This window comes from Triticum dicoccoides, chromosome 2A, assembly GCF_002162155.2.
Source record: "Triticum dicoccoides isolate Atlit2015 ecotype Zavitan chromosome 2A, WEW_v2.0, whole genome shotgun sequence".
NCBI lineage: Eukaryota > Viridiplantae > Streptophyta > Magnoliopsida > Poales > Poaceae > Triticum > Triticum dicoccoides.
The window spans coordinates 487,870,564-487,885,334 of NC_041382.1; the positions used below are offsets into that span (position 1 = coordinate 487,870,564).

Consider the following 14,771-nt stretch of genomic DNA (forward strand, 5'->3'; position numbering starts at 1 on the left):
ATTTACCTTATATGTACTCCAACTCTTGCCGTTTTCGGCGCTAAGTTATTTTATTTCCTCGGGTTTGGGTTTTTGTCTCCGTGTGTTGTTGTCGTTGTCATGCATCTCATATCATGTCATCATGTGCATTGCATTTGCATATGTGTTCCTCTCATGCATCCGAGCATTTTCCCTGTTGTCCGTTTTGCATTCCGGCGCTCCTATCTCCTCCGGTGGTCCTTTCTACCTTCTTTTCGTGTGTGGGGGTTAAACATTTCCGGATTGGACCGAGACTTGCCAAGCGGCCTTGGTTTACTACCGGTAGACCGCCTGTCAAGTTTCGTACCATTTGGACTTCGTTTGATGCTCCAACGGTTAACCGAGGGACCGAGAAGGCCTCGTGTGTGTTGCAGCCCAACACCCTTCCAATTTGGCCCAAAACCCATCAAAACCCTCTCCATCATCTAGAGCATTCGATCACGATCGCGTGGCCGAAAACCGCACCTCATTTGGCCTCTCCTAACTCCTCCTATGTCTATAAATAGACCTCTCCCCGAAATTCACGGGTCTCCCCCCCTAAACCCTAGATCCATCTTCCCCGCGCCGCCGGACACGTCCGAACCGGGCCGGACGTGTCCGACTTGCCGCGCCGCCGCCACGTGTTAGCTCCTGACTCACCCGCGCGCCGCCCCACATCGCCGGCCCGCTCGGCCCGGGGAGGGCCCCGGAGGCCCGCGCCTGCCCGCCGCTTGCCTCCCGCGCGAGGGAGCAGCACTGCCGCACCGGCCTCCCGCTCCGGTGACTTCACGCCTCGACAACCGTGCCGCCCACCGCTGCCAAGTCGCCTTCCCGCCGCACTCCTCGCCGGCGCAGCCCGCGGCAAGTCCCTCGGCCTCGCCGCCCGTCTTCGCCTCCTCCGTCGGCCTCACCGGATCCGACGAGATCCGGCCGGCCAGCTCCTCCAGCGAGCTCCGGCCTCCTCCCCGAAGAACTCCGGCAAACCTCCTTCTCCGGCCAACCTTGGCTTCCGTGCACCAGATCTGGATCGGGTCAAACCCTAGGTTGACCCCGAGATATTTTCTAAGTCATTTTTTTGCAGTATTTTATGCCATGTTCATCGCATCGTAACTTCGCATCCGTAGCTCTGTTTTGGGCATGTAGCATATCAAAATGTTCGTCTGAGAGAGTACATCATTTCATCTCATTGTATCATTTTCGTTTGAGGTCATCTTAATGCCAGAAATGCTGTAGGAAGAGAGCTATTTGAGATAATTGTCAGATCTGCTGCACCAAATAGCTATTTGTCATTTTGCTATTTCGTAATTCCTGGCAGATTGTCTACTTGTTAGCGATTTTGCCGAGGATGTTGTTGTTGATCCGTGCATGCAATTTTGTTGTTCTTGCCATGTCTAACTTATATAATATGTATTTTTGATGGGTGTATGCTTAGTTTGTCATGCCTTACTCTGTAGCGAGTGCATCGAGCTCGTAAACATGCCTACTCGCTAACAGATTTGCATGTTCCAGTTTTTCTCTATGTCTGAGATCTGATTATGTTTTTGCCATGTTCACATGCTTGTAATTGTATTTTCTGATCCCTTTTGGCTCAAGGTCACTAAGGGACTTTTGTTAAGCTCTTTGAGTAGCTCCACGCCATGCCTTGCTTGCCATGTTAAGTTCCTGTAGCATATAGTTTTCATGCTTCAAAGTGTGCTACCTAATCCGAAATTCCAGGCTTGTGTTAATTTCACAAAGTCTGAAACCTGTTTACCAATTGCACTTTTGCCATGCTTGTTTGAACCTGTTAATGGATGAATTGGCCGTAGATCAGTGTTCATCTTTTGTCAAGCATTATGAGTGGATCCCTACCATGTATTTTTTTGCCATGTTTGAGTGCTGTAGCATAATTATCTTGATGCATTTATATGGCTACTTGCTTTTTATCGTAGACCGGTGCCATATTTGTTTTGCTTGCCATTTCCAAACCGTGTCTCCGATTCCGGTGTTCTTTATATCGATTTCAACCGGAATCACCTCATCTTTCTAGTGGCACTCTTGGATTTCCAAGTTGAAGTAAGGTTCTTTCATTCCTTGTCAAATCTTGCATATGCATCACATATCGCATCCCGCATAGCATACCATGTTTGCATCATGTTGTTTGAGCCTTGCACGTGGTTGATTGTGTTCCTTTTGCTTGTTTGTATTGTTTGCGTAGAGCCGGGAGACGAGTTCGCTAACGAGGATCCCGTTGAGTTTGCTTTAGAGGATCCAGTCAACTCTGACAACTTTGTAGGCAAGATGATCATACCCTCAAAATCACTTCTATCTTTGCTATGTTAGATGCTCGCTCTTTTGCTATGCCTATGCTACGATGCCTACCACTTGCTTATCATGCCTCCCAAATTTCCATGTCAAACCTCTAACCCACCATGTCCTAGCAAACCGTTGATTGGCTATGTACCGCTTTGCTCAGCCGCTCTTATAGCGTTGTTAGTTGCAGCTGAAGATTGGAGATCGTTCCTTGTTGGAACATTATTTTCTTGTTGGGATATCATTATATTACCTTGTTATCTTAATGCATCTATATACTTGGTAGAGGGTGGAAGGCTCGGCCTTGTGCCTAGTGTTTTGTTCCACTCTTGCCGCCCTAGTTTCCATCATATTGGTGTTATGTTCCCGGATTTTGTGTTCCTTACGCGGTTGGGTGATAATGAGAACCCCTTGACAGTTCGCCTTGAATAAAACTCCTCCAGCAATGCCCAACCTTGGTTTTACCATTTGCCACCTAGCCTTTTTCCCTTGGGTTTCACGGACTCAAGGGTCATCTTTGTTTTAAACCCCCGGGCCAGTGCTTCTCTAAGCGTTGGTCCAACCCAAAGCACCATGCGGGGCCATCCCTTGGCAACTTGGGTTACGTTGGCTCCCGTACGCTTAGCTTATCCGGTGTGCCCTGAGAACGAGATATGTGCAGCTCCTATCGGGATTTGTCGGCACATTCGGGCGGTGTTGCTGGACTTGTTTTACCATTGTCGAAGTTGTATTGTAGAACCGGGATGCCGAGTCTGATCGGAATGTCTCGGGAGAAGGTATATCCTTCGTTGACCGTGAGAGCTTGTCATGGGCTAAGCTGGGACTCCCCTGCAGGGATTTGAACTTTCGAAAGCCGTGCCCGCGGTTATGGGCGGATGAGAATTTGTTAATGTCCGGTTGTAGATAACTTGAACCTTAACTTAATTAAAATGAATCAACTATGTGTGTTACCGTGATGGTCTCTTCTCGGCGGAGTCCGAGAAGTGAACACAGTGTTGGATTAATGTTTGCCGTAGGTTGTTCTCTAGTTCTTCGTTCGAGCTTTACCTTCTCTTCTCGCTCTCTTTTGCGAACAGGTTAGCCACCATTTATGCGAGTCGCTTGCTGCAGCTCCACATATTACCTTGCCTTACCTATAAGCTTAAATAGTCTTGATCGCGAGGGTGCGAGATTGCCGAGTCCCCGTGGCTCACAGATTACTTCCAAACCAGATGCAGGGCCCGATGACTCCGTTCCAGATGATGCGCTTGAGCTCAAGTGGGAGTTCGACGAAGACTCACGCTGTTACTATGTGTCTTTCCCTGATGATCAGTAGTGGTGCCCAGTTGGGGCGATCGGGACCATGTCGCTTGTTGGGGTTGATCTTTTATTTTGGTACCGTAGTCGGACCATGAGTGTATTGGATGATGTAATGCTATTTATGTACTTTGTGTGACGTGGCGAGTGTAAGCCAACTATGTACCTTTCCCTTTATTATCTATTTACATGGCTTGTTGTGAAGATTACCTTACTTGCGACATTGCTTTCAGTGTGGTTATGCCTCTAAGTCGTGCTTCGACACGTAGGAGATATAGCCGCATCGAGGGCATTACACATTCCTATCCTATTATTGTGTATTTCCTATCCATGCGTTGTTAGAATCCTCCAATTCAAACGAGCCCTTACAGAATTACTACATATAGATAGTTGTCAAACAACACCTTGTGTTGTTTGTCCCTCTCCTGCTGCGCCTTCGTCCACCCCAGCTTAGCTACTCCAATGATAGAAGGGTCCACCATAGTAGGGATCCGCCCTCCAGACTGTCTTTCGCAGCTTCACATCTTCTTCCCCACCACCGGCAGCCACGACAACTGCATTACCATCATCAACTGAGCAGATGACCTTGAGGACTACATGAGTCCGCAAGAGATGTCGCACTCTTTCGTGTTTGCTTACGTTATACATCTCTTAATATTACATGCTACTTTATCATCCTGTTCACAGATTAGACGCCGAGTCAGCTACAAACTAATGCTCAAACTTGAGTTTTTAAATGGTTGTGGGGTACATATCGGGGCCGCGATCAGTAGTATATGTCTACTATCTGGTAAATCTCTGGTGTCTACTATGAGTTTCATGTTGGGTGGGAAACAAACAGTAAAGAAGCCATTATCTATATTTTTTAACTGAAGCCATTATCTGCCTGCCATCATTGGTTTTGGGTCTATCCACAGGTTGCTACCATCACTCTGAATTTCTCCATGCACTCCTTACATAATCTCACTATGTTTTATTCCTATGCATGTCAGTTATTGTACACAATGGAACTGAACATGTAGAGCAAAAGAGATGAGCCTTGCGTGGCAATAAATTTCATGCAGACGTCGCTCCATGGTGGGCACAAAGGCAGCCCCCTCCACCCATTTCAGATTGTAATCAAGAGGAAGATAATTGTTCAAAGGGGGATTCAGAAGGAGCAAACCACTCCTATTTACCCCCTGAGGTCCCCGCTCTTACTTGGCATGCTGATGTTGCTCATATCATGCATATGGTGCCTTGCATTGCTTACTTTATAGATCAAATATGTCATCTGCTTAGTTTAGAAATGCTTTGTGTGAATGCCTTCTGTCTAGTTCCCATATTGTATATGTGAATTAGGCAACACCATCTTGTTTGGCCAGTCATCATATATGTGAATTTTGCAATGACATCATGCTTAGCCAGTCATCTTATATGTGAATTATATAATGCCATCCTTTTTTCATTATGTATTACATTTATCAACAATGTTAGTACATTCAACTACTCTTCATGTGCATTCGCCATTTGACACGGTAATGGAAAAATCTGAGTGAAAACATGGTCTTCAGAGAAGATAGTACTATCTGACGAAGCGCATGTCTCGCTGGTTACGGATAGCTCCTCAGAGGAGGATTCAGAGACAAATGACCAGTCCTATCCCCCCCCCCCCCGAGTTCTATGCTCTAACTTGGCAGGGTTATGTTGCTCATATCGTGCGTATGGTGTCTTGCATTGCTATTTCATTTGCTTCGTTTAGACATGCTTTGTGTGAATGCCACCTGCTTAGTGTCTAATTACCATATATGTGAATTTTGCAATGCCATCTTGTTGCAAGATATTATATATGTGAATTATGCAATGATATCTTGTTGCAAGGCATTATATATGTGAATTATGCAATGCCATGTTGTTTAGCCAATCATCATATATGTGAATTATATCATGCTATCGTTTTTTTGTATTACGTATTCCATTTTTTGACAATGTTTGTATATTCAACTACTCTTCCTGTGCATCAGCCATTTGAAGCGGTAATGGAAGTATCTGGAGTCTTCCGAGCAGACAATGCTACCTGCTGAAGCAGACATCTTGCTGGTTATAGATAGCTCCTCAAAGGAGGGTTCAGAGAAAGATGGCTAGTCCTATTTCCCCCCTGAGGTCTATGCTGAAACTTGGCAGGGTTATATTACTCATATCATGCATATGTTGTCTTGCATTGCTTAGTTTTTACATCATATACACAATATTAAATGTCATCTTCTCAGTTTAGACATCATATATGCGATTGCCATCTGCTTACTTGCTTAGTATATAAATCATATATTTGAATTATATCAGCTCGCAATCTTGAAAATATCTACCGCCTAGAAGCTTTTATGTTTGATAGCACGCGATTAGTATGTGTGGAACGTGTGCGATGCCTGTTACTCCCGCTCTGCTTCAATCCCTTGATTCCAATTTTCAGTAGCCCCAACATTTTACACCCGCCTGCATCCCTCGCAATCTCAAAAATATCTGCTCGCCTAGAGGTTTTTCTTTCTAATAGCACACAATTAGTATGTTTTGACCATGTGCGATGTCTATAACTCCCGCTCTGCTTCTATCCCTTGATCCAAATTTTCAGTAGCTCCGACATTTTACTCCCTCCTCTACATCCCTCGCAATCTCAAGAATATCTGCTCGCCCTTGATCCAAATTTCAGTAGCCCAGCACTTTACTCCCGCCTAGTAAAATTTTCAGTTGCCGCGGTATTTCCTCAAACACCACCTTGGACCCCTCCACACACACACCCCAAAACCTTTGCTCACGTAGACACACACTACCCCCCTCGCTCGAAACCATTGGTAGGTCACTGCCATCGCTGCTGACGCTGCCTCCTTCGTCAACCTCTGCATGTGTGTCGGGGAGATCGAGGAGCCAATGGCCCAAAAGAGGTTTATACCAGCCTCTTTTCCCGACATCGGCGAGGTGGCTGCCAAGGTGTCCCCGTCGTCCTCTACGAGCTCTTTATCGAGCCACTATCATCGGTCACCCAATACGCCCGCCGTCGCGCCCCTACACCAGTTCAAGGACTTCCCCATCCTCCCACAGGCCCGGCCACCGACGAAGTCCTACCTCGGCATCTGGCAGCGATGGTGGGTGACGTGGGTCACCGAGATTATGGATCGAGAGACCCACACCCACCGGTGGCTCGGTAGCTTCCACACGGCCAAGCTCGCGACCATGGAGTATGACCGCTGGCAGGTCCGCTACCACGGCGCGACGGCTAGGCTCAATTTCCCCTTTGCACATGTCCGGTCGACTTCATCCTGCCGGAGCCAGGGTGGTGATCTCGTCTATGGCATGAGAGGACCACGAGGCGAGGGAGCACCACCTTGGCCTACATGCAAGAGCTTCACCGGCAGCACCCGGAGCTCATGGAGGCGGAGCGAATGATCTTTGCCGGTGCGGAGGGCGGCGAGGTTATCATGCTCTCCTCCGATGACGAGGTCGAAGGCAGAAAGGACGGCAGCGTGGAGGGCGTCGAGGTGGGTGGCGAGGACGAGGAGATCGACGTCGACGAGTGGAGAAGTGTCTTCCCCAATGACCTCGACAATGGCACCGGCCCGGACCCGGCTTGCAACACACCGTACCTAACGAGGAAGGATTCGCTCAACCTCCATTTCGACCAGACGTACTTTAGTTTAGTTTAAATTTATGTCTTATGTTCGGTTATGCAAAACTATCTATGTTTATGTTCGAATGCATGCTACTTTCGGTTGAACTTCTTTGAACTTGATCAAATTGAAGTTTACAACGTTAAGTTTAGGGGATCGACTAGAAACGGCCAAAAATTGTAGAAGTATATATATATATATATATATATATATATATATATATATATATATATATATATATATATTCACTAAGGGTTTTACTCCGTTAACTTTTCGGGGATCGGCTAGAGATGGTCTTATGCCTTGTTTATTTCAGTTATTGACAATGTGATGTTCTATATGTGCAACTATTTGCCATGTAGTTCAATTTCATCAATAAGAATTTCAACAATACCACTATGAATTATGATATTTGGTTGCTGTTAAGGATATTGCAGTTAACACGCCTTTCCATTTTTTAACAATAACTAGTGTACTTTAGACCTGCACAATACCAGTTTGAATGACTATATTTGCTTGTTCAAATGTTATGCCTATTGCAGTTAACACACCTTTCCACTTCTTGTTTTGCTTAACTAGCGTGCTTAAACTTGCACACTGAAGCTACCATTTGGAGATTATGCTGTCTACCATGGATATATTTGGGTGATGTTTAGCCTATTGTGCTTAGCATGCCTTTAGATGTACTCACATAGGACAATATTGGGAACAACTGTTGTTTTCCATCAAGATTAGTTTCATCGCATTGCTTATATGTAGTCACTATTTAGGATATCGATAGCTGGTACCATATAGCCCGGAGGCTGATAAGGGATTAATCGTCGAATCAAACATTTCACTTAATATATCTGTAATGCATTTATCGGTAGGTTAACTAGCGTGATATTGAATATATCTGAGGCTACATAGTAACATGCATTGTACTGAATGTTATTAAAATGGGTCAAAAAATGTCAATCGAATTATTTGTTTACACTTTATGCAAGACAACAATGAATTACAGGATGCTAAGTAAGAACTCCGCAACCTTCTTTTTACTGCCCATAATGAGTTGTGCTACATGACAATGTCTGAATCTTTATCCTTTGAAGTGGTTCCCGAAGTAGTTTACTCAACATTACCTCTCGATCTACATGCCGACCATCACAAGGGGTTGGACTAGAGTCGTGCGTGTCTTCTGCATGGAGGAGAGCACAATAGGTGCATTCCGCTTCACCTTGTTCAGCAACCAGAATGTCTCTCGTCTCTTTCTTTACCATCTTTAATAGTGCAAGTATACAACCATGGTTCATCATTCTTTATTTGGTGCTTATGTATTTCTTTTTTTGATGCAATTCTTTAACATATGTACCTATGAATCGAATAATGCATTGGTTGTTAACCTGATGGATATGAATGAAGTTATAGCCTACTTTCAAATTGAAATTTGGTACAATTTTAAATAGCAGCAATTAAATTAAAGTGAAATACGCTCTGCAGGTCATTACAGCTCACACGGTCTATAAAGCACATGTGTGTGATACACATCATAATTCGACACGGTTCACGGAGAGGAAACATGTGTAACCATGCACAAAGTTGCCGTTTGCAAAGCGTGTGTGATGTCGGACAATATCACAAATGGTGCGAGAAAACTAAATTTGTGTGATTGACGCCTTATCGTACACGCTTTACAATCATGGACTTCTTGTGATGTGGCACGCATCGTAAATGTAGAGCTAGTTTGGTACATGCCTGGAAAAATCCCATGCCTAGACTATGCCTGCACTGCGCCTGTATAAGGTAAAACCACAGAAGTCCGACTGCGATGGAAATGCGAGCACAAACGAGTCGTAAGGATGGAGCATTTGGGAAATGCGAGATATCACAAATAGTTGTTTCAAGACTCACATTTGGGATACCTGCTGGCAACGCATACCCCTAGTTATCAAAAACGTATGCCTTGCTACTTCCTATCCCCGGTGGTTTCTGGGTCATGTGGGAAGGATCCACATATCTCACACACTCACTAGGCGACAATTTAAAATGCGGTAGCGGAAAGGGGTTAAAAACTGTTTGTATATCAACTCGTTTTACCAGTGCTTGGGTGTTTCATAGGAATTTTTTGATTTTCATGCTTTGTTCCCCATCAACAACCACTTGAGAGATGAACCGACTGTTGTCGTAGGGGGTTGTTCTTCTCCCTATTCATCCTTTAAGACCTTGGTAAAGCGGGAGGGTAGGGTGGAGAATGACCATAACCGACGGTCAATCTTGCAGTCAAGAAGTGTCCAACATATGTATAACCACTTAAGAGAGAGAATTTCGACCCGAAGGACATATGTCGACTATTATCGTAACAGTTTTATCTTTTTTATTCTCATAAATAGGCTTTCATGAAAAATGTCTTTTAACTAAATGTCAAATTTTTTATAATGCGATTTAGATGAAGAAGTCGAGCTGCCTCGTTAAGACTCCTACAGCAGTAGATTCTATCACGAGGATGGTTTAGTACACGAAGGTCATGCTCGCCTATGCCGAGGGGGCTCGAGCTTACGCCAAGAGCGTTGCAACATAAGCCAAGAGCATAAGAGCAGCCACAGAGAGCATTAGAGCAACCGTCGAGAGCGCACGAGTAGCAATCGAAGTTGCGAGCACCGCCAAAGCCGAGATCATGAGGATGTTTGGAGGCGAGGAGAGCCCATGATAGAGATGAAATTTTGATTTTGAACTACCAGTGCACTGTCCTTATGTGATCTATATGATCGATGCACGTGAACTTAATTTCTATGTTGCTATGATGTTGTTGAACTTTTACTTCTGAACTACTAGTGCACCACCTTTATGTGATCTGTATCATCAATGCTTGTGAACGTAATTTTTACGTTGCTATGAAGATTGCAATATGACTTTGCTATATGTAATTGGATAGCTATGAAATTGACTTTTTAGCTTGTTTATTTATCATCATGGATGAAGTGGTATGTGGTGTACTATAGGAAGAATTCGGGAGTCCATGATTCATGGGAGAAATGCAATGAACAAGTGGATGGTTACGAGAACAACTGCTATAAAGGATATAAGACTTGAAAGGAAGAAGAGGATCGTTACTCCAACTTCATCCGCACAGAGAAAATCAACTATGAAGTATATGCAAGACCGTGTGGACAAGTGGACAAGTAAAGAATTTAATAATATCTATCCAGTCCATTATCATTATGGTGTTGTTGTTATCATGAGGTCATATATGTATGTAACATGCAACATGTCAGAGGCTTCGCTATGAAGGCTATGTTTACTTACTTATGATGTTTTTTAGGGCAGCTTATGATGTTATGTGAGTTGGACTCTAATGCATACATCTATTGTATTTCATTTGGATTATTATTATAGTAAAATATGGTGTTGCTAATCTGTGATACATATATTGTAATGCATGTGATTGAATATTGTAATTATTGTTTAATGCATGCTTTCGGATTAGAGGCGTTGCTCGCTGGACATATATGTGGCTAGTGCCACAGAAGCCCGCCACCACTAACAATAAATCCTAGAGATATGCCCACCACTGCGTTGTCTCTACCGGTGGCGGGTATGTGCCCTCCACTGACGTCTTATTAGCAATGACGGGAGGTCAGTCGCGGGCGCCCCTGAGAGTCTCACCCGCCACTGGTGGGCTTTCTGCGCCGCCACTGGTAGGCATTCCCGCAATAATGTGTGCTTGCTATTAGTCATATTATGTTAATTAGTATTTTGTTGAACTTAAATGTTGTCATTTGCCTCTGCTATCAAAGTTAAGTGTTATATGATTTTACCATAGCTGTTAAATAGAAATATATTGTCATTTGGCTGAAAAAACATTGATATGTACCCTTTTTTTTACACGTAAAAACCAAATTGGTCGCGTGACAACAACATGGCATTATCACTGATGATGAACAATTCTGATGGTGTGGGCCCATACACGTGGCACACCATCAACATATTTATTACTGATGGCAAGTGGCCCACACACCATCACTATATTTTATCAGTGGTGCCATGTTGATGGCATGGGATGGACACCCCACCACCAACGTTTTTTGCACTAAAGTGCAATCGCAACAACATGCCAAGTTACAAACCGGAAAAAATGTTTTTGGACAAGCACAACACGTTTGATGTTGCAAACCACTGAACCCGTTCCCAGCCATGTTGCAAACGACTGTGCGTTGTCGAGCGGTTGACGCGGTGGAGATCGGACGGCTGCCACACATGCCATCCAATGGTTGTGAAAGCGGCTGATCCAATTCAAGCATCATCCGGGGTTTATGTTATTTCCCTCTTAAACTAATATAAGAGCGTCTAGATTATTATTTTAGAGATCAAAACGATTTTATATTAGTTTAGGGAGGGAGTAAGAGTTAACTAAGCAAAATCTTTTGTTCCTGGTCCAGGCTAGCCAGTATGGTCCACAGTTTGCATGCACGTAGAAGCCAAGCTAACTAGTTAGCTGTGTTCAAAGTATAATATCTGTTTGAGCTTTACACGGCCATGCATGTTAACAAAAGGGAGGGCCGCCCTAAAAAACGCAGAGGATATGAGTATATGATGCCATGGGCAGGAGGCAAGAAGCAAGCAGCAAGTAGACACAGGCGAAGCAAACAGTGTAAAGCTATCTCGAACAAAGCATAAAGATAGCATGCACACACGCATTGCTAGCTAGCTCATGCAAAAAGATGAGCATGCATGCAGAAAGGTCCCTAATAAAATTACACCGGCCGGCGAGCACCGACCATTGGTACGAACACGTTGCCCACTTGTCTCTACAAAATCAAGTTTGTATAATTATTTATAGCCATTTGATGTTCATCTGGCTAAGCAAATTTAATATAAGTTGTCTTTATTTTTTCAAAGAATAGTAGTTGTATCCCGGTCTCTCTATGTGTATCTAATATATAAGAATTTCTCTTATCATATAGCAACATTGTAGATTAAACAGGCAACCAAAATCTGAAGCCAGCATCTGACCATTAACGCCGAAAGGACACACGAGACAAAATGCCAAAGGATGAACACACGACTAACAGAAGTTTTAAACAAGGCAAGCCAAATAACTAATCAAAGGGAGATGGACACTAGATCTCTTTAGCACCAATCGAGCACACTGCACACACGCACATACACCCGGTAGACTGGTAGTGCAAGCATGCACGCACTAGCTCCCAGAAGCTCAAACAAGACGGAGGCAGTAGTGGTAAAAAAAAAAACACCGACCTCTCACTCTCTCACACTCACGCACACGCACACCAGTGATCTATAATTAACTGACCTTTGTGGATGTAAACATCTATCCTACTATTAGCCCCAACCAGTAACGGTGTCACTGACAATATCGTGGCGCTCAGAGCCAGAGAGCGCCGGCCTCCTTGAGCAGCGGCACGAGGGAGCCGTTGATGTGCGCGGCCATCACGCGGTCCATGGCGCCGACCAGCTTGCCGCCGATGAATACGACGGGAACGACCGGTGCGGCTCCTCCGGGGACGGCGCAGCCGAGGAGGTCGGCGAGGGCGCGCTCCAGTTCGAGGCCGCGCGGGTCGAGGTCCAGCTCGTGCACGGTGGGGTGCACGCCCATGCCGCAGAAGAGGTGCTTCACGGCGTGGCACATGCAGCAGCTGCTCACGCTGAACACCACCACGGCGCTCTCCGACGCCAGGCGCTCCACCCGCTCCGCCGCCGTTTCCGCCGCCAAGGTGACCGGCATCGCCGGCATGTACCACGCCTGCTCGGCCGCCGCGCCGTACTGCATTGTTCGATACAGCTGCGAAATTAACTAGCTAATTAGGTGGCTAAACAACTGCTTATTAAGTAGCTAAGCGCGGGAGGTGGTTTGAGGGAGCTAGCGTGAGCTGTTTTAGGGCTGGCGAGCTACAAGTGAGAAGAGGCGCATGTATTTATAGAGCGGGGGCAGCGGCGTTTCGTTTTTTTCTTTTGGGGTCCAAGGGTGGTGCGTCTTCACGGAAAGGAGAAGGAATGCCTTTTTCTTTTCCAAGATGTACATGCAGGTTTTCGATACTAGACGATCTCAAGAGACGCATGCAACTTTAGACCCTGAAAACCTCTTTGATTGCGTGCTTGGCATACTTTCAGCATTTTGGTAGGCCTATATATTTTCATATACATCTTGATTGTTTCAGCAGCTCGAAGTTAAACAGTATATGTTCTGCTTAAAGAGGCCACAGCAATGCTAAAAAGTCAAGCCTATTTCACAAATTAGGATTTTTGCATCAAACTTCCTGCTATCTTGGTTAAGAAATACAGAATGAATTGCAGTCAAACTTGTCGGTGTTGACTACTAATTTATTAAATATTGTCACTATTAATCAAAATACTATATTTGCATTTGTTCTATATTTTCATAATACATGTATTTATACTGTACACCATATTGACATGAAGTGTAACAGTGAAAGTGGCACCCTAGAAATATGGTACTAATAAAACTACGTGATGTCCTTTTCTTTAGGGAAAACTACGTCATGTTTTGTTTTGAACATAAAGGTAAAATATTTTTTGCGCATGTTGAAAGGGCAGCGGACTGGAAATAAGCTTAATAGTTTCTCAAAAAAACCAAAAATAAGCTTAATAAGTTGACAGTTGAGTGATTATATTCCTAGGCATCACGATGACTATTGAAAATGTTGATTTTACATCTAATGCGGCTAGCGATGGAGGCGATCATTCACTTCACGCGACGCTTAGACCTCGTACTCCAAGTTAGAATAGCTGGCTCATTTTGCTGGCCTACGTGACTTCGCACATTCGTTTTAGATTGATCTGTAATCGCTTGGTACTGACCTTGTTTGAAAGACTCGGTTAGTGTGTGTGCGTGGTTGCATCCTTGTTGAATTGGCTGGGTTTTATTTATAAAGTTGGTGGCGTCGATAGCAGAGAGGCCTGGTAAAGTCGATGCGTCAGTATCTGATCTGAGGATGGATCGATGGATGAAGGAGGTGACGGTCCTTGAAGCGTGCGCATGTGGTGCCCAATGGAAATCCGTCGGACCAGTGTGTAATCCAGTCTAGGTTTTGTGGCTTGGATGGCGCATCCGGCATTAGATGTTAGGTGTTGGTGTGATGTCCCTTTGGTATTAGGTACGGATATTCGGCACCCCTTCATCATGGGATAGGAGCAGCGACAGATGTTGCCAAAGATGGTGGCTTCAGCCTTACTGATGTATTATCTTGTAAGGGCTTTGTGAATAATTCATAAAATGGCTGCATGCATCACCCAAATGCTGAGGCAGGGGTATATCCTCCTTTTCAAAAAAAAAAAATGAACCATCCATGCACAAAACGTATTTTAAACCACGATAACTTCAGCCTTTGCATCAATTGGGACACATAACCAACCACATGATACATGTGGTAAGAAATCCAAAAAATTCAAAAAAAAAAATTTGGGGCACATCATCATATATAATGATTAAAGACAAATTTTGATGGAGATGCCAAATAAATAAATAAAAGGATTACAATACAAGGCGATCCAGAATGGATCTACCCATTGTCCGCCCACACCACCGGA

The 14,771-nt window shown here is 44.5% G+C and overlaps 1 protein-coding gene across 1 annotated transcript; it reads right to left on the bottom strand.

Moving 5' to 3' along the window:
* Positions 1-12,302: 12,302 nt before the first annotated feature.
* LOC119359482 (glutaredoxin-C5-like) lies at positions 12,303-13,096 on the bottom strand. Its single transcript, XM_037625654.1, has one exon. It carries the CDS (start codon positions 12,991-12,993, stop codon positions 12,589-12,591), a length of 405 nt encoding a protein of 134 aa, XP_037481551.1. The 5' UTR covers positions 12,994-13,096; the 3' UTR covers positions 12,303-12,588.
* Positions 13,097-14,771: the final 1,675 nt, after the last annotated feature.